A 22,940-nucleotide genomic window follows, 5' to 3' on the forward strand; every position below is an offset into this window, starting at 1 on the left:
ATAATTCACCTCTCAGCAGCCTATAAGATACAAAGTAAAGTGACAGGGCTTTCACGCCTATCCATGTAGGTCATGGTTTGGTGTCCATATATTTTCTTAGGAGAAACCTCTGAGGTCTCTCCAGCTGCTGCATGTGTCTGGTGAGGTACATGCAAAAGGGTGCATTATCCTCTATTAGTGGTCTGATGAGGGTTGAGTACAGTGGAGTTGTAACATCCCTTGAACTGGATGTTATGCCCATGCTTATGAAGTGCGCTAGGTAGAAGGCTTTCCTTACCACTGTGGAAACTTGGTGGTCAAAGTTCAGATTCCTATCAACCTGTGTTCTCAAGTCTTGCACCACTGGGTTGGAAATCAGAGGGGGTGCTGTCAGTATTGTAATTTGTAGGAAATTCCATTTTACCAAAGACAGTAATAATGCATTTTTTGCATTTGGTTTTAGACCATGGCTTTGGCACCAGTAATTTGTTTGTGTTAGCCCTTCTTGTAATATGTTGACATCATTGGGGGACTCAGTGATTGCTCCCAGTTTGCAATCATCAGAGAACTTGATGAGCCAAAGGCCATCTCCTTTGGTGTGGACTTTTGAGAAATAGATGCCAAACAGTAAGGGGTCCAGCACAAACCTCCTCTGGTACTCCACTGGTGACTGGTCTACTGGTGGAGGTGGAGTCACCAATTCTGACTGAGTGTGTTCTGTCACTGGGCCAATTGGCTACTCATCTAGTAATGTAAGGGTTAATGTCTATTTGGGAGAGTTTCTCAATGATTCCAGAGTGAGGGAATTGTGTTAAAAACCTTGGCAAGATCGAGATAGGCTGTGTGCACTGTCTTACCTTTGTCCATGACTTTGGTGACATTCTCAAAAGTCTGCCAGGTTTAATAAGCATGATCTGCCTTTAACGAAGCCAAACTGGGTTGTGTCCAGTGTTTGGAGGTCACTTATATTCTTGTTGATAAGGTCCATGATAATTCTTTCCATGGCATTGCAAATGAGGCTGGTTAGACTTATGGGTCTGTAGTTCCCAGGGTCTGTTGATGCCCCCCCCCCTTTGTGCAGGGGGATTACTATTGCTTTTCTCCATTCTGCAGGAACGTAGCCAGATCTCAAGCTGTGATTAAAGAGAATGCCAAGTGGGTCCACTAGGTCTTGTTTTACATTGTTTAGTAAACAACCTGGGATATTATCTTGTCCCATTGAGGCTGTGTTTGTTTGGCTTTGGTGAGTGCAGAGGTGACCTGTTCTCTAGAGATACTAGGCAAAGGGTACGTTAGCATAGGGGGTGAAGTTTGTGCTGAATCTGTCAGCTAGCAGGTTGGCGATGTCTTCCAGTGTAGTATGCGTGATCCCATCTACAACCAGTTCAGCACATAGCTGGGCATTCCCTTTTAGACTTTGAATGTAGTTAAAGAATGCCTTATGATTATCTTTGGCTAGGGATGTAATTTTAATTTCGTAATTTGCTTTAGAAGACTTTACAAGACTTCTGATTTTCTTGTTTAGGCTTAGGAGGAAACTGTTCCTCTGAAGAGTGATATCCCTGTTGCTTTTATAGGTTCATAGTATAATACTAGGCTATTGCCCCGGAGGCCCTTATAAGCCTAGCCAAGACTTTCACCCATTTTCCCTCAAAGTCAGCACTTGTGTCCCCTGTCCAGCAGGGACACAGATGCATCCCAGGAGTGTATTTTCTGTTTCCCATCCGGTCGTCCAGGTTCTTCTTAAAGAGGGCTAGAGAGGTACTGTGCTTGACATGGAGAGGGAGTCTATTCCACAGATGGGGGAGTCTTTCGGACACAAATCTATCCCACCAACAAGTTCTGTTAATGTCACAGACCAGGTTAAGGCCTTGCGTGTGGGTTGCCCAAGTGGAGTTTGACTTATTGATATGCAGCAACTCCATCAAGGATGGGTCTGAGATGGCCTTGTATGAGAGACACAGGCCACTGCTGAGCAGTCTGTACGAGACTGAGTAGAGGGACAAGGCTTTTAACCTGTCTGTATAGGATGGGTGTTTGAGAACCTGGATTTTCCTGGTCAGGAACCTCTGTGGTCTCTCCAGCTGCTGCATGTGCTTGGCAAGGTACATGCCGAAGGGTGCATTGTACTTGATAATGGGTCTGATAAGGGAGGAGTACAAGTATGTTATGACCTCCTTGTTCCTGGATGGAATACTCATGTAGAAAGGCTTCTGTACAATGGAGGCATTGTGGTGGTCAAAAGTCAGGTTGCTATCAACCTGGGTGCCCAAGTCCCTCTCGACTGATTGCTCGCTTAGTACATTGTTATTAATGAGATAATTAGTGGGAATGCCATTTTCCTCAAAGGGGATAATGATGCATTTCTGGGCATTCAGTTTGAGGCCATGCTTCTGGCATCAGTCATTAGTTTGGGTAAGGCCTTCATGGAGGGTATTCACATCACTAGGGGAATTTAAGACAGTGCCCAGCTTGCTGTCATCTGCAAACTTGGTCAGCCATAGACCACTGGTTTTGGCTTGCACCTCAGAAAAGTATATCCCAAACAATAGAGGCCTCAAGACCAATCCTTGGGGTACACCGCTCATTATGGGCCTACTACTAGAGGTGGCTTCCCATATTTTGACTGAATGGGTTCTTTCAGTGAGCCAGTTAGCTACCCATGTGGTAGCATATGGGTTGATGCCTAGCTGGGAGAGTTTATGTATTATGCCCGAATGGGGAATAGTGTCAAAGGCTTTGGCTAGGTCAAGTTAAGCGGTGTGCACTGTCTTCTCCTCGTCCATGGCTTTGGTGACTGTTTCAGAGAAATCAACCAAATTGGAGAACAGTTTCTTCCTCTTGTTATATAATCTGTTTATACTTAAAGTCCACCATGATGGCTTGTTTTTAGGAGAAGACCTGGTTTTGATCCACTCAGGTACAGCAGAGTTTATGCAGTCACTTAAGTGTTTGTGCAGGGCATTTGTGTACACTTCTGCATAGTGATCATTGACGTCTTGCAATTGCGGGTGGTATGAAGCCTTTTATTAGTAGGCTGTAGTTAGCTTTGGTAAAGTTTTTTATAATTTTTGTTCCTGTGAGGGTGTTTTGTTATCATTTATTTACTCCCCTCAATGTCATGGAAACATTAAATTTAAAAGATGCTTATCCCATATCATCCCTCTAGTGAAGCTCTTTTGAGTTTGTACTCTTACCTCCCAAGGGCATGGCATGAGCCTTTAAAAACATGAAGTTATCACCTTAGAGCTCAAACAAGTGTTTCTGTCTCTAGATCCATAAGTATTACTAGAAAACTGTAAATGGCAAACCGTTTAGTGCAACCTAACCTTTACAGTGTTTGCATTCACTCAATTCTAGGTTTTACTCCACTCTAAGTACTGTAAATATTAATTTTTGTAATGTTGTATAAACAGCTTGCAGTCTCAGCAACCATTCAAGCAATAAGCACACTGCCAGCAGCAAATTCTTCATACAGCTGTGAACTTTTATATGAAGCTAAGCAGTTCTGTCTGTGTCATTTAATTGTTAAGGTATTTAGAGGAATGTGAAAATTATTACAATACAAATAGTTTACAAATAATATTCAATATCTCTTCAATTGCAGTAGCGGAGGTCAGATATCAATATAGTTATGTTTACCACCATATCAACATTCATTTGAAAACTTCTAATACCTTGTATGTAGGATGGTTTTGGAATTATTAATGCAAATATGAACAAGCAATATTAAACCCAGAGGCATCAGTAGAATGTAAGTACAGAAACTCTTAGAGACATCGCTAGGCTGTAATGAGTTAAAGAATTCATACGTTTCTTCAGTTTTTTTTTGTATTTGGTTTACATTATCAGTTCTGTGTTTTACCCTTTGGACTATAAACTGTATCAGGGATCTTTACAAAGTGTCTGACTACAGTAAGTGCTTATCATTGACGTCAGAGCATTCAGACATTTTTATATTTGGACAATTTTTCTTATGTTTGCAGTCTTTTTTTCCCCATGTCTAGATTTCCTGACATGTCAAAAATCTCTTACTTATTTTGGGGTTTCAACTGAACTTACAGAAATCATCTCCTTTCCCTTCCCAAAGAATATTTTTTGGGAAGTCATCTAGATACATCCCTAGGGAAGGTTTTCCCTCCTTTGGACAAGCTGGATCTGCACAAAGAAAGCTTTTTGAATTTTTCCAGCCAGTCTCTGACATGGTTTACTATCAAAATGTTGATTGTGCTTCACCATTTATTCACATTCACAAAATTATTATGTGAAATCCATAATGCTGAATTGTCCAAATGCAGAAAAAAAACCCCGAATGTAGACATTTCCGACCTCTCCACACCTAAAACAATTGCTAACATGGATCAAGAAGGGGGTGAGATTTTACAGTTTGGAATATCAGTGTTCAGCTTTTTCAGCATTTGGAATTCGGATTTCACATAAGTAGATTCAACCATGTGTCATTCAACATTTTGATGCTAAACCCTTTGATATATGTCAGGGCATTTCTCAAGGTTCTGGGTTTCATGGCCTCTGTAAATATTGATTCCCTTGGCCAGACTCCACATGAGAAAAATTCAAAGGCATCTCCAGTCAGTTTGATCTCAGCATCAACATCCTTTATCTTTTCAGATTCCAGTGCTGGTGTTTGTCAGAAGGAAGTTACTGAGGTGAGTGGATGAGTTATCTCTCAACCCAGCTCTCCTGTTATCCCTTCTGACTCCTCTTCAGCCTATCACTACAGATGCCTCAGACGTTGCTTGGAGGCTGTATCAAAAAAGGTGAAAGTGCAAGGTCTGTGGAACATCCAGGACAGACAAAAGTACATAAATTTCAAACAGATGTTGGTGGTGATCAGTGCTGTGATGGCCTTAAGTTATCTCTGGTCTCCAGGAGCACTGCAGGTTATAACAGATAACACCACAGTGATATGGTATATAAACAAACAAAGGGGTACCAGATCTTGCAGACTTGCCATGATAGCCCATCAGCTAGCAGTTCTGCTTAGTTTAACTCTTTAAGCTTCTTACATGCCATCAGAACAAAACATTGTAACAGACAAGCTGACTAGGACCAGGACAGACCCGGGGGTCTTCCAGGAATTTATTTTGGCGGATTTTTTTCTTCCTCCCGCCTCACCTTATGGCTCCCTACCCAGTGGTCCACATCCACCTCTGAATCTGCCAGCCACCTTCTTTACCTTCTCAACTATCTCCAGTAAGGCAAGAGCCAATGAGGAACTTAAGGGGATCCTAGGGGTCTGAGGATGCCCATCTACCAATGGAGTTCTTACTTTATGCCCTACTTTATTACACCACCTGTTTTGATTTCCAGTAGTACAATTGATGGGCAAGCTTGTAATGGGGGCATGAGGTTTTATCACTCCACCTCCATCCAGCTTAGCCTTGTTCCCACCCTATTTGCACAACTGGCCTATGTCTACTAGCATGACATCCCTAGTCTCCATCAAGGATTATCACAGGAGACACCCATGGAACCACCCACCCAGTAGAGGTGGTATGGCCCATCCCTCCCTGCCACCCTAACTGCTGCTTTAAGTGCCTTTTCTTGAGTCACTCAGCAGTAAGGGCACATGAAGGGTGCTTTGAACCTTTGAAAGTTGACAGCTGGTCATATCCTAGGGAGGATATAACCCATACCACTTAGACTATTGTGACAGTGATCTATTAGGCTATCTACTATTATGGTATGTTTACTTTCACAACTGTACGTACCTTGTATTTAAAAAGAAAAATAGTGAAGTGGTGCTTATAATGAGATTATTCTTTTGGTGTTGTACTGATTGGCTATAAGCAGGCTATGCCTTTTCCTTTAAAAACATGCACCCTGTAGGGAAAACAAAAAAAAAAAACTTGAACCCTTTGCGTTTCATATCCTTTTAGCAGTGTAGTTGCTGCTTAAGATTTAAACGTTTTCATTCAAATTAGACTACTTACACACTTGTCTAAAAATCACAGATTACAAATGTTTGCTAAGCTGTTAACACAAATGTAGCAAAATGGCCACCTAAAATGGATAGTCCATTTTAATGAGCAACTCTGCATGGTATCAGCGGAGATGTTTTTCTAATTCTTAGTTCTTAAATGTGTTATGTTTTACCCTTAGGCTTTTCACAGTCATCCTAGAGCAGATTAGCCGCTTTGACGGTGTGTATACCCCAAGAGGCGGCAAAGGAGCAGGATTTGATGTCAAAGCACTGAGAGCATTCAGAGTCCTCAGGCCTCTCCGACTAGTTTCAGGTGTTCCAAGTAAGTAATTTGCTGCTATTTTTGTCATTATTCTAGTGCATTTATTCAGTTATTGAGGAATTCATAGAGCTTACAAACATGAAAGTTTATAAGATACAAGGAATGGAGTAAGGCAGTTGCATGACTGCAAAATTTCTGAAGATGCACAAGTAACCAAAATGCACTTTCACTGATGGTGGTCATTTCAAGGAGAGTGCAGTGGATGCAGAAATGCAGACCTCTGCATGGTAGGGTGCTGCACTCCTGAATGTGCCATCCATTTTGATGAAATTTAAGCTGAAGCCCCTTCTTCTTGGGTTGGCGGCATCTCAGGTAGATGTAACGTATCCCACAGCACCTATTGAAAAGGCTAAGAGTCCCTTATTTGCATCCTATTTACACTACACATTATTTACACATTAACATTTTACATAGAACAGTATAGATTTACAAACTGTACATATTTACAAAATTACACAATTACTTACACAATTACATTCTATTTTTTCATCTGAATACATTTTTCTTCAAACTAGACCTTCAGTCTTTTTTCCATAACCACCGTCTGATTTTATTCTTAATATTATTGATAATAAATATCCACTTCCCATTAAACATAATCTCACTTAATCTCTCATTCCAAATTGCCCATACTACATGAAATAACTGTTTGTCTATTTTATATTCTTTGTTACTATTCTTGATAATGTACATATAAAGTCATATTCGCATTTATGTTACTGTCTTTTAACTCTCCCCAAATGTTTTTCTTCACATAATTTTCCCATAATTGTTGCAGCATTTTACATTCCAAGAAACCTGTTGTGGGGTTTCTTCACTGCAATAAAGACATATTCTCTCACTTCTCCTTTTATAAGGCGTGCTTGCTTTCACTGGTAATTTTGTTATTCCTAGTCTCTATAAAAAAATCCCAACCGTCTACTTTATTTCTTTCTTTTATGGCTTTGATATTTTTTTCTTGTAAATTTTCCCCATTACTCATCCCTATTTCTTTACTTAACCAGCCACTTATTAGAAGTCATATTTTATTACTACTATGCTATATCATGGAAACTTTCTTAATTTTATTACTAAAATTATATGCTTCCATTAATTCCCTTAACCTCTTATACTCTGTTGGATCAAAAGCTTTATTAATATCACCTACCATACGTTTAACGTCATCTTTTCTATTTAAAATATCATCCACAATTTCTCTTACTATCATTAACAGTTCTTGACATCACTTTCCTTGTATACCATATACATTTCTTCCATTATATTTTCCATCTTATTTTCCAGTCTTTTTTTAATTAACTTCATAAATCTCTAATAATTTGTATTATTTAATACTTTTGGTCTCCAATTTTTTATATCTTCTCTTTCACCTTTTTCCATATGAATTTTAATATTTCACTACAGAGTTCCTTATAGCAAAGCATTCATTTAAACATTCATTCAAAACATGTAACAAATACTGTTTTTGTTATCCCATGAATTTTTTATACATTTCATATCCTATCTCATCTGCCTACTACCAAATCTATTTTTACCTATTAAGGCACTTTATCTAACTCATACATAGTAATCTCTTTTTCAGTTTCCTTATTTACTTGATCTAAATTTTTTTTACTTTCCACATTTTATTACATTCTTTCTTTTTTCTTTAAACATTTCTTCCACATAATGACCTGCAGTTTCCATAATATATGATGTTATGTACAGTACAACCCTTAAGATCAATCACAATGAACGTTGTTGCTCATGCTTGACATTGAATGTACATATTTGCAAACTGTTCTATATACTGTATCTTTTATATTTTTTTATATTTACTGTATTTTGTATTTAAGAGCTTTTCTCCCCCGGGCCTCCACTGAAAACGGGCACATTTTGGGCCCAGTGGACTTCCCCAGTAATCAAACTGGAAATAAATAAATAAATAAAATGTTGTCCCATCTCGCCTTCATTCTTGCTGGGTGGGTTGAGAACCGAGCATCAGTTCCAACTCGGCCTATTACAAAAGCTCGAGAGGTTCCACTGGCTCGAGGCTATACCGTATCCCATCATGCTTAGGGAAGATTACCCAGTGGTTGTTGTTTGTTGTAGTTTGTTGTGTCTTCATAGCTCGTTTAAATTAGAGAGCTATACGCCCATTTTAGTTAGAGGGCTTGTCCTCTTTATTAGTTTGTGTTTGAAAATCAGAGCCGTTTTAAGTTAGAGGTTCTAATTTTCTTCCCTAGTCTTTATTACTTGTATTTTTTTTTTTTTTTTGGTAGCATTAGTCTTAAATATTAATGTGATAGTGTTCAATCTCGCCGTTTGTTCTTACACATGGGTTCGGAGCCGATCCTCGGCTCCGTGCTGGCCTCTTGCAAGCTCTGCATCGAGAAGAAGCTCGAGACAATCTAATACCCACAATCCCCCTCTGCCTTTACCTCAGATCTAGTTTGCCGCTGCTGCGTTCGCATCGTTGGGAGCTAGCTCGAGCGTCTAAAGCTAAGATATAACTTATTTTGTTATATTTTATTGGATTTTTCTTGTTCTAGTTCATATATCTTGATATACTGAGTGACTGTGTGTTGAGTGATTAAATTTCGGTACCGTTAATCTTGTTTATCGGTTAGAGTTTTTCGGGGCCTACAGCCCTTCTTAGATTTAAAAAGTATTTGACATTTAAACCGGATTTGACAATTTTTTTCTCGGATTTGACTATATTACTGGACTTGTCTTTTTCTTGTAAAATGTCTGATAAGGTAAAGTCTGGATTTAAGCGTTGTCAGTGTGGCCAGAAAATGTCAGTGACTGACAACCATAGTTCCTGCGTCTACTGCCTTGGCCCTCTCCACTTGCAAGAGGACTGTTCTATCTGTCACACTTTTAGTGGGAGGGTCATGACAGATAGGCGCAGGAAACTCATGGACAGAGGTTTATTGAAACCTTCTTTTCAAGAGGCTCTGGATGCTTCTGACCAGGCATCGAAATCCTCTAAGGAATCGAAGACGTCGGAGCCCAAGTCATCGGCTCCGAGCTCTTCAGTAAAGGTTAGATCACCGGTTCCACAGACTTCGGGGCCGAGTGTTCAACTGGTATCGGTTCCTGAGCCTCGAGTCTTGGAACCGTGATGGAGCTCCCTCCTTCGACCTTGTTGAGGTCGGCTCCGTCTTCGGTTCCTTCGACCCGTTCTTCTTCCAAACTCTCTGACATTGATGTGGATCGTGTGGTGCAGAAGTTATTGGAGCATTCGGCCCTGTCCAAACTTATTTCGGTTTCCACCCAGTTGGTGTCGAAACTTGAAGGCCTCCCAGTGTCTCCATCCATTCCTCCTCCGAGACCTGTTCAGTCGTTGGAGCCGGAAGAGGCTGATCTTCTGATTGTGGAGCCCTCGGGTCCAGAACCGTCCTTTTCTCGGTCTGTTCCTCTCACCTCGACTCCGGACCCGATACCGAGTCTCGGAGCCGACGATCTGTCCTTGGTTCGGGCGAGTCGAACCGACGTTCGGTTCCGACTCTCCCTCGGGCCTCGGCGGATCGATTCGGCTCCGTCCTCGGGTCGATGCCTTCGTGCCTGTGTCGGGATTCTTCCCATTTCTTCGAACCGGAGATTCTTCAATCGGGACCGGGGCTCGACCTAATGAGGAAGGTGTTGTCTACCCAAACAACCACATCAGTGGAAGCAACCTCTCCTCCCCATAAAGGGCGTTATCCTCCTCTGCACCCACGGCCACATCCAAGCGCCGGGCACCAGTGTCTCAGCCACCCCTGGAGGGTGCCCCTCTTCCTCGGAGGCTTCTTCGGATGCTCCCCGAAGAAGTCCCTAGGAAAAGATTGTGTAAGAGGAGACACTTGGATTCTCCACAAGAATCCTTGACATCTGATACTGACTTAGATGAGTCAGAAGGGTCCCCTAAGTCACCTTCAGAAGATGTCTCTTTTTCGGACATATTGGAGATCCTGAAACAGAGAGGTGACTGGCAGTCCCTTCCCCCTTCTGAGGATGAGTCAGTTTTGCTGAAGGCATTTGGTGCTCGCCCTTCTTCCTCCTGGGTCACTCCGCCCCCGACTAACTAATGGAACTAATTGCTCGAAGGCGTGGGAGGCTCCTGACACAGTGGAACCAGTCCCAAGGAAACCCAATAAATACATCACGGCACCTTAGGACAAGTCCTACTTAACAAAAGGAGTTCCAGTGGGCGCTATGGTGGTGGCAGCGCCACGAAAAAGGAGATGTCGGAGTCTTCTCATCTGTCCATCCTCCTAATAAAGATTCTAGGACGATGGATAGATACGGAAGCGTATTTTTAGTTCAGCGGCTTTTTCCATGCGATCCCTGAACTATTTGACCCATTTTACACGTCTACAGAGGGATCTAGTCAAAGAGTTGGGAGATACCCTCCAGGGTACTACAGATGCGGCTGTCTCAGAGAAAGTGACAGCGCAACTTAATACCCTTACATCTATTGTTAACTCGTCCATGAGGCTGATTTCACGCAGCGAACGCTCGAGTAGGGCAGCAGCTTCAGCGATTGCTCTTCGCAGACAATCCTGGATGCGCTTATGTTCCTTTTGGAAGCCATCAAGTCTTCCTTTACTAACGCCCCATTTGACGGTGCCACTCTCTTTGGCCCCAAAGTAAAGGAGACCCTTACCCGGTGTGAACAGGAGGGAAAGGCTCTGTCTGCTGTCGGAGTCCGTTTTCCACCCCAACCAGACCGTACCCCAAAGGGCAACGTGGTGGAAAATGTGGTTTCAAAACCCCAAGGATCTTTCCCAGGCACACAGGGAGATGCCCCTCTAGAGGCAGAGGAGGGGCAGAGGTGGAAGACGCCGCCCTGGCGGCAGAGGGGTCCGCAACATCAAGGTGACAGGGAGACACTCCCTGGTAAACCTTTCCAGCACTCCTGAGAGGAGGCCCGACTGTCCTGCTCTGGAGGCAGTCGGGGGTCGCTTAGTTTTATACCCTTAGGCCTGGCAAAATATAACTACAGACAAGTGGGTAAAAAGCGTGGTTACCAGAGGTTACAACATACCCTTTCTATCTCATCCCATCCCAAAGAAAAGACTCCCAGATGTACCGCCCCATCTGAGAGCCAGCAGCTATAGAAATTTCAAAGCTGCTAGAAAAAGAGTCATCCAACCAGTCCCAGCGGACCAGCAAGGATTCGGACTTACTCAAGGTTCTTTTAGTTCCAAAGAAAACAGGGGACTGGAGGCCCATTCTGGACCTAAGCTACCTCAATACCTTCGTCAGGAAAGAAAAGTTCTGAATGGTCATGCTTCAATCGATCCTTCCATTCTTACAGAAGGACGACTGGATGTGCTCAATAGATCTAGAAGATGCATGCTACCACATCAAAATGGCCAGGGTATCCAGAGATCATTTGCGCTTCCGGCTGGGGGCCAGTCACTTTCAATTTCGAGCCCTGCCCTTTGGTCTGACCTCAGCCCCCAGGGTCTTCACCAAATGCATGGCAGTGGTAGCGTCTCACTTGAGACGCCAAGGATTCCAGGTGTTTCCGTATCTGGACGACTGGCTACTTTCTGCCACCACCCAGCCAACTATTACAGGCCAGAGACTTTACTCTTCAACTGTGTGTTCACCTAGGGATTTCCGTAAACTTGGAAAATCCTTACTTCAGCCATCACAAAATATCTTGTTCATAGGAGCAGAATTAAACACACGTCAGTTAATTCTAAGACTTCCCCCAGAAAGGATACTATCACTTCAGACTCATATCGCCTTCTACTCTTGTCAAGGAAATCTCCTGCAAAACTGGTACTGAAGGTGTTGGGACTCATGTCAGCCTCCCTTATTGCAATACCCTTGGGAAGGCTGCACATGAGAGTCCTACAATGGCTACTGTTTGCACAATGGTCGTTCAACAACTACCTCTAACACGAGATTCTTATAACGAAGACATGCAAAACAGATCTAAACTGGTGGCTTCAAACGTGCAACCTTTCCAAGGGAGACCATTTGTGCTACCGCCCACAGTTACGGTGACCACGGACGCTTCCCTGATAGGGTGGGGGGGCATCTTTCAGGGACAGACAGTCCAAGGCGAATGGACCAATTTGGAGTACAATCTGCACATCAATGTTCTAGAGTTGAGGGCAGTGTTTCTAGCGTTGCAACACTTTGCTCCCCTTCTTCCTCTGGGAACTATTGCAGTTCAGACGGACAACATGTCTGTAGTCTGGTACATAAACAAGCAAGGGGGAACTAAATCCTATCAGCTATGCAGAGAGGCCATGAGAATCTGGCAGTGGGCGGAGTCCACGGGTCGCTTTCTAATAGCAACGCACATCCCGGGGTCATCCAACGCCATAGCCGACAGGCTGAGCAGAGCTATTCTGTTACCGCACGAGTGGTCCCTAAAACAGTCAGTAGCGAAAAGGATTTTTCGCGTGGGTCCAGCCTTCCTGCGATCTGTTTGCGTCTCCAATGAACGCCAAATGCAGGAGCTACTTTGCCCTATTACCCCTCCAGGGAAGTCCCCAGGGACGCACTGGTTCACGATTGGCCCCGGGACTCCTGTGCATTTCCTCCATTTCCTCTGATACCAAAGTTTCTCCAGAAAGCCAGAAACCTACACAGGACAATAATCCTCATTGCCCCATTCTGGCCTCGTCAAATTTGGTTTCCCTTCCTGAAGACACACTGCATTCGGGGACCCTGGATTCTGGACCCAGAGCCAGATCTATTGACTCACTCGTCAGGGGCTCCCCATCCCGCGCTCCTGTCCCTCCATCTAGCAGCTTGGCTGCTCCAATTCCCAACTTAGCCAGGTCTGATCTTCTTTCGCCTGCAGTTCAGAATATATTGGTGGCTTCTCATAAAGCTTCCACTACTAAAACATATTCTAGTAAATGGAAGCGATTTGTATTCTGGGCAAATACACACCAAGTGGATCCTTTTATAGCTCCTTTGAATAAAATATTAGAGTTTTTAACGGACTTATTCCATCAGGGTGCTTCTCCTGCTACACTAAGAGTTCAATTGGCTGCCATTTCAAATTTCCATGTGGAAGAATGTGGGGCTCCTGTTATGGCTCACAGACTTTGTAAAGCCTTTTAAATAGCGGTTTTTCATATTAGACCACCAGACAGATCTCCTACGTCACCTTGGAGTCTAAACTTGTTGTTATCTAAATTAATGTTGCCCCTTTGAACCTGCCTCTTCTTGCCCATTAAAATTTTTGTCCTGGAAGACTCTCTTTTGGTAGCCATTACTTCTGCTAGACGAGTATCTGAACTTCAGGCTCTCTCCATCAAGCACCCTTATTTGATCTTTCACTCTGACAGAGTTTCTCTTCGAACAAATTCATCCTTCCTTCCTAAAGTGTGTTCGATTAACAATATTAATCAGTCCATTGAATTACCCACCTTCTTCAAAAATCACTCCAACAAAATGGAGTATATGTTGCACAAATTAGATGTTCACAGACAACTAAGATTTTACTTGGATAGAACAAAAGATCACAGAAAAACTGATCAACTTTTTGTGGCCTTTGCTGATAGCAGGAAAGGACTAGCTGTTACCAAAAGAACTCTTTCTAAGTGGCTAACGGATTGTATAATCTATGTCTATGATTCCTCAAATCTAACTCTATCACACAAACCCAAAGGACATTCCACAAGGTCAGTGTCTACATCTCTGGCTCATGCAGCCCCTACCACTAGATGCTATTTGTGCGGCTGCTACTTGGTCTAAGCCACATACTTTCATTTCTCATTATAAGGTAGACAAGGCTTCTAGGGACAGGGCAACCTTTGGTTCCACTGTGCTCAAGAACGTCCTTCCGTGAGTTCCTCAGGAACAAGGAGCTAGGACGCTACCCATGTGTAAGAACAAATGGCGAGATTGAACACTATCACATATAGAAGTTATGTCCTTACCATAACGTTCCATGTGGAGTGTTCATCTCGCCTTTGTTCTTACATTCCCACCCTCCCCCTAGAAGAATGTTCTTTGATGCCTGGCCAGGAGCATCCTGCTACTGCTGGCAGATGTTATGTACATGGTTGACATATATATATATATATATATATATATATATATATATATATATATATATATATATGTCTGTTTCTTCCGTTATATATATAGTTATATATACACTTATTTCTGTGCATATGTGATGTAAGCATGAATGTGCTCTCTCTGGAGATTGGTTTGCTTGCAAACTAGATCTGAGGTAAAGGCAGAGGGGGATTGTGGGTATTAGATTGTCTCGAGCTTCTTCTCGATGCAGAGCTTGCAAGAGGCCGGCACGGAGCCGAGGATCGGCTCCGAACCCATGTGTAAGAACAAAGGCGAGATGAACACTCCACATGGAACGTTATGGTAAGGACATAACTTCTATTTCTGTTTGATATAGCCTCTAGGCTTCCTTTGTTGGTGTCAAAATGTCTATAGAACAGAAAGAAAGAGAACATAAGCCTTCAGATTTCAAAAAATGTCAGAAATGCTCGCAAAAGATGTCCATCACTTGTGTCTATTGTCTTGGTGTTATCCATCTCCAGGAGGACTGCACCTTCTGTCATTCATTTAGTGCCAGAGTTCTTCAGGAGAGAAGAAACAAGTTGATTCTTAAAGGGCTTTTAAAACCTTCCTTTGAATAGGCCATTCATAGCTCTTGCTCTTCTTCTTCTTCATCTCCTTCAAAAAAAGGAAAATCACACAAAAGGCAATCTCCATCTGCATCGGCTCATTCAGAGACACCAGTCAAACTACCTAAAATTTCTAAGGCCACTACTTCCTCGGCTCCACAGCCTTCAGAGCTGTCGGAAGTTCTTATGGTTGACAGGCCTGGTTCTTCGGCTCCAAAGCCTTCGGAGCCACAAGATACCTCTACTTGGAGCCGGTCCATTGAAATTTCACCGGTTTCTCCGACCTTGAGATCGCCTATCCTCCATAGGTCTCGATCTCCTTCATTATCTTCCAGGTCTACAAGAAACTTATCTGATGAGGACATGGAATGGGTGGTACGTAGACTCCTTAAGTCGCCGGTGCTGACTAAATTGTTCTCGGCTCCAACCCATTTGGTTTCGGAGCCTACTGTGCCCACTATTGTTCCTCCTCCGAGCCAAGCTGGTCCTTCGGAGCCGAAGTGCTCGGTGCCACCTTCTGCGGATTTGTCGGTTCCAGAACTCCCTTTGGTCTTCACGGAGCCAACTTCTGCTCTGACTCTCTCTGTGCTGTCTGTTGAGGCTGGGAGCTGGGATTCCCTGGTTGGTCCAAAGGGGGATTCTCGTCCATGATCATCTTCAGTGCCGAGCTTACCCCTTGGAGCTTCGGCTTGAGTTAGCTCAGCTCGTACATCGGCCTCAGGTCCAATCTCTTTGGCTCCGTTGTCTCCCTCTGTCTCCTCAGAGCCAGGGGGGAGTCTTCGGAGCCGGCGGGACCCACCTTTGAACCGATGAGGGGTGTGTTGTCTCAACCTTCAGCCTCCTGGACTATTGGATCTGGTTAGTCGAAAGGAGTGAGAATCACCTGATGCTTTGGAATCGGTCCCTCGGAGGCCAAACAAATTTTTGTCAGCTCCTCTGGGCAAAGAATTCTTAACAAAGGGAGTACCTGTAGATGCTATGGTAGTGGCAGCAGCCACCAAAAAGGAACTTGCAGAGACTTCTTCATCTGTGCATCCTCCGAATAAAGATTCGAGAATGATGGACAGATAGTATCTTTTCTTCAGCTACTTTTTCTTTGCGATCGCTGAATTACTTATCCCATTTTACGAGACTACAAAGAGATCTCCTGAAAGCGATAGGAGATACTCTACAAGGTTCAGTAGCTGCAGAGGTGAATGAGAAGGTCTCCTCCCAGCTGTCCACCTTAAATTCCATTGTCAACTCCTCCATGAGGCTCATATCTTATGCAGCAGATGGAGCGAGCAGGGCAGCGGTTTCTGGAGTTTCCCTGAGGAGACACACCTGGATGTGCTTGTGTAATTTTGCAGAGCCCTTTAAGTTTACCTTTACTAACACCCATTTTGGTGGCTCCTCACTCTTTGGACCCAAAGTAAAAGACACTCTAACCCAATGTGAGCAGGAAGGAAAATCCCTCTCTGCCATTGGAGTATATTTTTCCATACCTTCAAGACCTTATCCCAAAGGTCAGAAGAGTGGAAAGATGTGGTTCAAAAGACCCCAGAGATTTTTCCAAGAAGCATGGGGTGATACCTTCCCCAGGGGCAGAGGGGGAGGTAATAATGTTAGACACCGCCCCAGAGGCAGAGGGGGTCTGCAAAACCAGGGTGACCGTGATTCCTTTCGCAGACACCCTTATCAGCGCTACTGAAAGGAGGCCCGACTGCTCTACTCTGGAGGCAGTTAGGGGATGTTTATCGATGTACCCAGAAGCCTGGTGAAGTATCACAAACAACAAATGGGTACTAAACATAATATCCAGAGGATATGCCATCACCTTTTGCTTACCTGTCCCAAAGACCAAAACACTCCCGGATGTCCCACCCAATTTAAGGGAACAAGCAACTATAGAGGTTCAAACGTTGCTCCAAAAAAGAGTCATCCAAGAAGTCCCCGCAGACCAAAGAGAATGCGGAACTTACTCAGGATTCTTTTTAGTGCCAAAAGAACAGGGGACTGGAGGCCCATATTGGACCTAAGCAAGTTAAACAAATCTGTCAAAAAGTGAAAGTTCCCAATGGTGACACTGCAGTCTATGCTTCCCTTTTCAGGGAAATACAATTGGATGTGCTCGATAGACCTTCAAGATGTTTACTACCACATAAAAATGGACAGGACATCAAGAAGGCACTTATGCTTTCAGCTGGGAGCCAGCCATCTGTTCAGAGCTCTGCCCTTTGGTCTCATTACAGCCCTCAGAGTGTTCACCAAATGTATGGCAGTAGTCACGGCTCACCTGAGACATCTAGGATTCCGTATGTTTCCCTAGCTAGATGACTGGCTCCTGTCTGACACCACCAAGCATCTACTCCTACAAACCAGGGATCTAATGTTAGACATCTGCAATCATTCAGGCATTACAGTAAATTTGCAAAAATCTGCCTTGTTGCCCTCTCAACATATTACATTCATAGGCGCAGATCTAGACACTTAATTGATGATAGCACGTCTTCCAGCAGAAAGAATCGTAGCTCTCAGACATCAAATTCTTCACATCCTTCCCATGGACAAAGTGAAAGCAAAAGTAATTCTACGTTTATTAGGAACAATGGGCTCCACGATAACACTAGTTCCTCTTGCCAGAATGCACATGAGGATACTTCAATGGCTATTATTCTCCCAATGGTCTCTTCAAGAGCTTTCAATGTCTAATCTGATCAGAATAACGGAATCTTGCAAGAACGACTTGAGATGGTGGATGCACTCCACTCATGTGACAATAGGCAGACCCTTTGTTCCACTTCAGCCAATAGCTACAGTGACCATGGATGCTTCCCAGACAGGGTGGGGGGTGGGCATTATCTGGGAAGAACAGTCCAAGGTACATGGCAAGATCACGAGGCTCACTTGCATATAAATGTTCTAGAGATGAGAGCAGTGCTTCTTGCGTTGCAAGCACTTCAAGACTGTCTCCCTCTAGGGACTATTGCAATCCAATCAGACAATATGTCTGTGGTTTGGTACATAAACAAGCAAGGGGGAACCAGATCCTACCCCCTGAGTCAAGAAGTCCTAAGAGTTTGGCAATGGGCAGTTTCTTCCCAGCGCTTTCTAATTGCAATGTACATTCCAGGGAAGTCCAACGTGATAGCGGACAAGCTGAGCAGAGCAATTCTAATGCCTCATGAGTGGTCTCAATCACAATCTAGCAGAAATGATTTTCCAAACATGGGGACAGCTTTATGGTGATCTGTTTGCCACTCTCATGAATGCCAAGTGTAGCAACTACTTTACCTTAGTTCCCCTACCGGGGGAGACACCGAGAGATGCTCTGGCTGACGATTGGCCCTCGGGACTTCTATATGCCTTTTCACCTTTTCCTCTCCTACCCAGAGTAATTCAGAAAGCTCAAAGCTCGGGAAGCAGGATAATTCTCATTGCCCCTTACTGACATCATCATGTTTGGCTCCCCTTCCTGTGGCCGCACCTTCAGGAGAAGCCTTGGATCCTGGACCCAGTACCAGATCTGCTGATTCATATGTCGGGGGAGCTTCATCCTTCTCTCCACACCCTAAAATTGACAGCTTGGCTGCTCCACTTCCCAATTTAGTTAGGCTTCACAATTTCACTCCTACTGTAAAATATAGTTTAATGTCCTCCCATAAAACTTCTGCTAGAAAGCTTTATTCTAGCAAATGCAAGAGGTTTTCCCTGTGGGCTCAAGATAAGAACATTGATTTTTTCTCTGCACCTATTCACTCCATTTTGGAATTCCTGGCAGAACTGTTCCAACAAGGCTCAGCTGCACTTAACCATCAAAGTTCAACTTGCTGCAATTTCAAATTTTCATATTGGCGATACTTCTTCAAACTTAATGTCACTCGGGTTGTGTAGAGCCTTCTTAAAAGGTGCTTCCTTACTAAGACCTCCTTTTAAGGAACCCCTTTCTCCTTGGGATCTAAATTTTGTTTTGTCCCATCTCACTTTACATCCCTTTGAGCCTTCTTCGTCTTCAGACCTTAAGTTCCTTTCATGGAAGACCTTATTTCTAGTGGCTATAACTTCCTCTAGAAGGGTGTCAGAACTGCAAGTTCTTTCTGTTAAACCACCATATTTGATTTTTCATAAGGACAGGGTATCCTTACACACTAACCCTTCCTTTTTACCGAATGTTGCTTCTCCAAACAATATAAACCAATCCATAGAACTACCAGTATTTGTTCCTCAACATGGCAACAAGGCAGAATACAATTATACCAGCTGGATGTGCACAGACAACTCAGATTCTGTTTACATAGAACCAAAGACTTCAGAAAATCTGACCAATTATTTGTATCCTTTTCTGATGCAAAAAAAGGATCATCAGTTTCAAAAAACACTCTTTCTAGTTGGCTTTCAAATTGTATTACTTTTATCTATAAATCTAATAACAAGGATCTACCTTTCAAAGTAAAGGCTCATTCCACTAAAGCATTGGCTACGTCATCTGCTTTCCAAGCCAGAATTCCTATAGATAATATTTGTGCAGTACTGTCTACTCCACATACTTTTATTACTCATTACAAAGTGGATTTGGCCTCCAGGGACAGGGCATCCTTTGGTTCCACGGTGCTGAAAGGTATACTCCCGTGAGCCACCCAGGATAAAGGTGCTAGGCATGCTGTCCCATCATTGTAAGAATAAAGGCGAGATAGGACAACATAACATAAAGAAGTTATGTACTCACCATAATGTTCCATGTGTGTTGTCCATCTCGCCATTCATTCTTACGAACACTCCCTCCTTCCCTCTGCCAAAGACTTCTTGTGGACCTGGTAGATTTCCACTACCTCAGGGGCTCTTTGTCTCAGCTTGTTTCTCCTTCCAGTATTTTTTGGTATGGACTTGCACATTGTTTATGTGTAGATATGTATGTAGTGTACATATTGTTCAGTATTAGCAGCAAATAAGATCTGGGGAATTGCACCACTACATTGTGGGACACCTTCTTGCCATGAGCCAAGTTTGAGATCTTCAGCTAAGTATTCGGCCGAGTCGGAGTCGAGGATCTGAACCCATCATTGTATGAATGAACGACGAGATGGACAACAAACATGGAACGTTATGGTGAGTACATGACTTCTTTTTTTTTCACTTGTGTTGGTTTGTGGCTGGCCGTCGCTTTCTTTAGGCCTACAGCTCCCCCCATCCTGTTTTCACTAAAACTTTCTATTATCTTTGATGAACCCGTTTAAGTTAGAGGGTTCACCTTTTCTTCCTTGCTTGTTTGAATTAGAGGGCTCTCCTACTTTCTTTCCCTTCCTAAGGAGGTTTCATCGTTTAAGTTAGAGACATCTCCTTTGGCTAGATGAGATCATCGTTAGAGACCTCTCCTCTAGCCTTTTTCTCTCCCCAGTATGACTGTTATTCTCTTACTAGTGTGCTGTGTTAAATAGTTTTGATAGTTTTTTCATAGTTAAACTTGTTATTGTTATTAATCTAGTGTTTGTTATTGTTCCTTATTATTATGTCCAAGGAAGGAAAAGAAGTGAAGCAGTCAGGCTTCAAAAAGTGTGATTCCTGTTCACAAAACATGCCATGGTTTTAGTTCCAGAGTCCTGCAGGAACGCAAGAACAAGCTTATACTCAGCTTATGTCTTACGGGTTATACTCAGGGGATTGCTTAAAGTTCCGTTTTCTGAGGCACCGGAAGGGAACCAGACCTCCTCTAAATCATCTCAATACCTGAAATCGGACAAGTCACTCAAAAGAGCGTCTTCTTCGGCTCTTACTTCTGAGCCGGTAAAGAAGCTAGCAAAGGACACAATTTTGGACCCGAAGACTTTCGGGCTTGAAAAGACAACTCCTTCGCTTCTACCATTTTCTTCAGAACCGACTAGGAACCATAGATGGAGCCGGTCCCCAACCTTGGAGACGGTCTCTTCTGTTCCACAGTCACCTATTTTGCAGTTGGTGGCTGGAAGCATCAAATTCTTGACTCCACCCTCTCAATCCTCCAGGAGTATGTCGGATGACGATGTGGATTGAGCGGTCAGGAGGTTGCTTCGGACTCCGGTGCTGGCCAAGATCCTTTTGAGTCCAGCCCAGAAGGAATTGGAACTGACAACTGCCACTGCCCCTTCTTCTATTCCTCCTCCGACCCAAGTGGTTTTGGAACCAGACTGCTCGGATGTGTTTGTGGTGGAATCGTCGTGTCCAAGACCTACCCCAGCTTTTTGGTCCCAACTTCTGCTCCGACCTCTTCGATGCCATCTTCTGTCGAAGGGTCTGGGAGCTGACTCTGTCGGGTCCGGGGGGGAGAGTCATATCGGACCTTTGCTGGATCTGAATCTGCCTCTCAGAGCATCGGTGCGGGTGAGCTCTGCACCTACATCGGCCTCAGAGCCCACCTCCTTGGTACTAGTGGAGTCTCCTGGCTCTTCGGAGCCAGAGGCCCCCTTAGGCCCGGGTCATGGTGCCTTTGAGGTCATGAGGAGTGTGCTGTCACCCCTGATGGCTCCAGTCTTGGATCCAAGCACTCTTCCCCCAAAGGTGCCGGTGTCTGCCTCTCTACCATCCCTCCCCCCAGGTGTAGAGAACTGATGCCCCAGGATGTCCCAGTGGGTGAGTCACTCTCTTCTGAAACCTCCCCGGAGGACGCCTCCGGAGAGGTCCCTCGGAAGAGAACATGTAAGAGGAAACATCTAGATTCACCTGAGGAGTCTGTCACTTCATGTACAGACTTAGATGATTCAGAGGGGTCCCCACGGTCACCCTCTGAGGATGTGTCCTTCTCAGGCATCCTAGAGATCTTGAAGCAGAGAGGTGGCTGGAAGGCCCTTACCCCTTGTGAGGATGAGTACATATACCTGGAGGAATTTCTTTCTTGACCCTCCACCTCTTGTGTATCTCCGCCCTTCGACCAACTCCTCAACGCTATTAGTCGAAAGGCACGTGGCTCTCCAGAATCCATGGAACCTGTTCCGAGGAGGCCCAACGAATTCATAACCACTCCATCGGACAAAGATTTCTTAACCAAAGGTGTCCCAGTAGATGCTATGGTGGTAGCAGCAGCCACTAAAAAGGAGTTAGCTGAGACTTCATTTGTCCATCCGCCGAATAAAGAATCTCGAAAAATGGACAGGTATGGGAAGTGTACTTTTTCTTCAGTGGCCTTTACACTCAGGTCGCTGAACTATTTGACCCATTTTACCAGACTTCAGAGGGATCTCCTAAAAGAGCTAGGTGATACTGTCCAAGGTTCCACAGCTGGAGGGGTTCCAGACAAGGTGACCACCCAGCTTGCTACCTTAAATTCAGTAGTCACCTCCTCTATGCGGCTCATTTCTTATGCAGCTGATGGTGCGACTAGGGCAGCTGGTACAGGAATTGCTTTGAGGAGGCATTCCTGGATGTGAGTTTGCTGAGCCCTTCAATTTTTCCTTCACTAATGCTCCTTTTGACGGCTCATCCTTGTTCAGGTCAAATGTTAAAGGGACTCTGACCAGGTGTGAACAAGAAGACAAAACTCTGTCTGCCATGGGAATATGTTTTTCCCTCCCTACCAGGCCTTATCCCAAAGGCCAGATGGGTGGGAAAATGTGGTTCTGTAAATCCCAAAGAGCTTCACCAGATTCACATGATGAATCTTCCCCCAGCGGCAGAGGGGGAAGTAACAATGGAAGACACAGACCTTGCAGCAGAGGGGGTCCGCAAAATCAGGGTGACAGAGATAAGTTCTCTGGCAGACCTTTCCAGTGCTCCTGAAAGGAGGCCCGACTGTCCACCTCTGGAGGCCGTCAGGGGTAGACTTGTACCCAAAAGCCTGGCTAAACCTCACTCAAGACAAATGGGTACAGTCAATAATATCCAGGGGATACAATATACCCTTCTCCACCCCACCCCCACAAACAAGATCAGTCCCAGACATTCCACCCTGTCAAAAGGATCAAGCAACCCTAGAGATACAAAAGTTGATAAAAAAAAGAGTCATCCAAGATGTCCCTGCAGACCAAAAAAGAAAACAAGGGACTGGAGACCCATCTTGGATCTCAGCAGGCTGAACAAGTCCGTAAAAAAATCAAAGTTCCGGATGGTGAAATTGCAGTCTATACTCCCCTTTCTGGGACAAGACAATTGGATGTAC

The 22,940-nt window shown here is 44.0% G+C and overlaps 1 protein-coding gene across 3 annotated transcripts in view; it reads left to right on the top strand.

Annotated features, from left to right (window-relative positions):
* The window catches only part of CACNA1S (calcium voltage-gated channel subunit alpha1 S), a 3,469,037-nt gene that overhangs the window by 517,352 nt on the left and 2,928,745 nt on the right, over positions 1–22,940 (top strand). For all 3 annotated transcript variants that reach the window (XM_044076603.1, XM_044076604.1, XM_044076605.1), the window contains one exon: positions 6,103–6,245. In XM_044076603.1, coding sequence (XP_043932538.1) covers positions 6,103–6,245 — 143 coding nt within the window. The remainder of the gene's footprint in view (positions 1–6,102; positions 6,246–22,940) is intronic.

Source organism: Protopterus annectens, chromosome 7.part0 (assembly GCF_019279795.1).
Source record: "Protopterus annectens isolate FY-2018-M chromosome 7.part0, PAN1.0, whole genome shotgun sequence".
Taxonomy (NCBI): Eukaryota; Metazoa; Chordata; order Ceratodontiformes; family Protopteridae; genus Protopterus; species Protopterus annectens.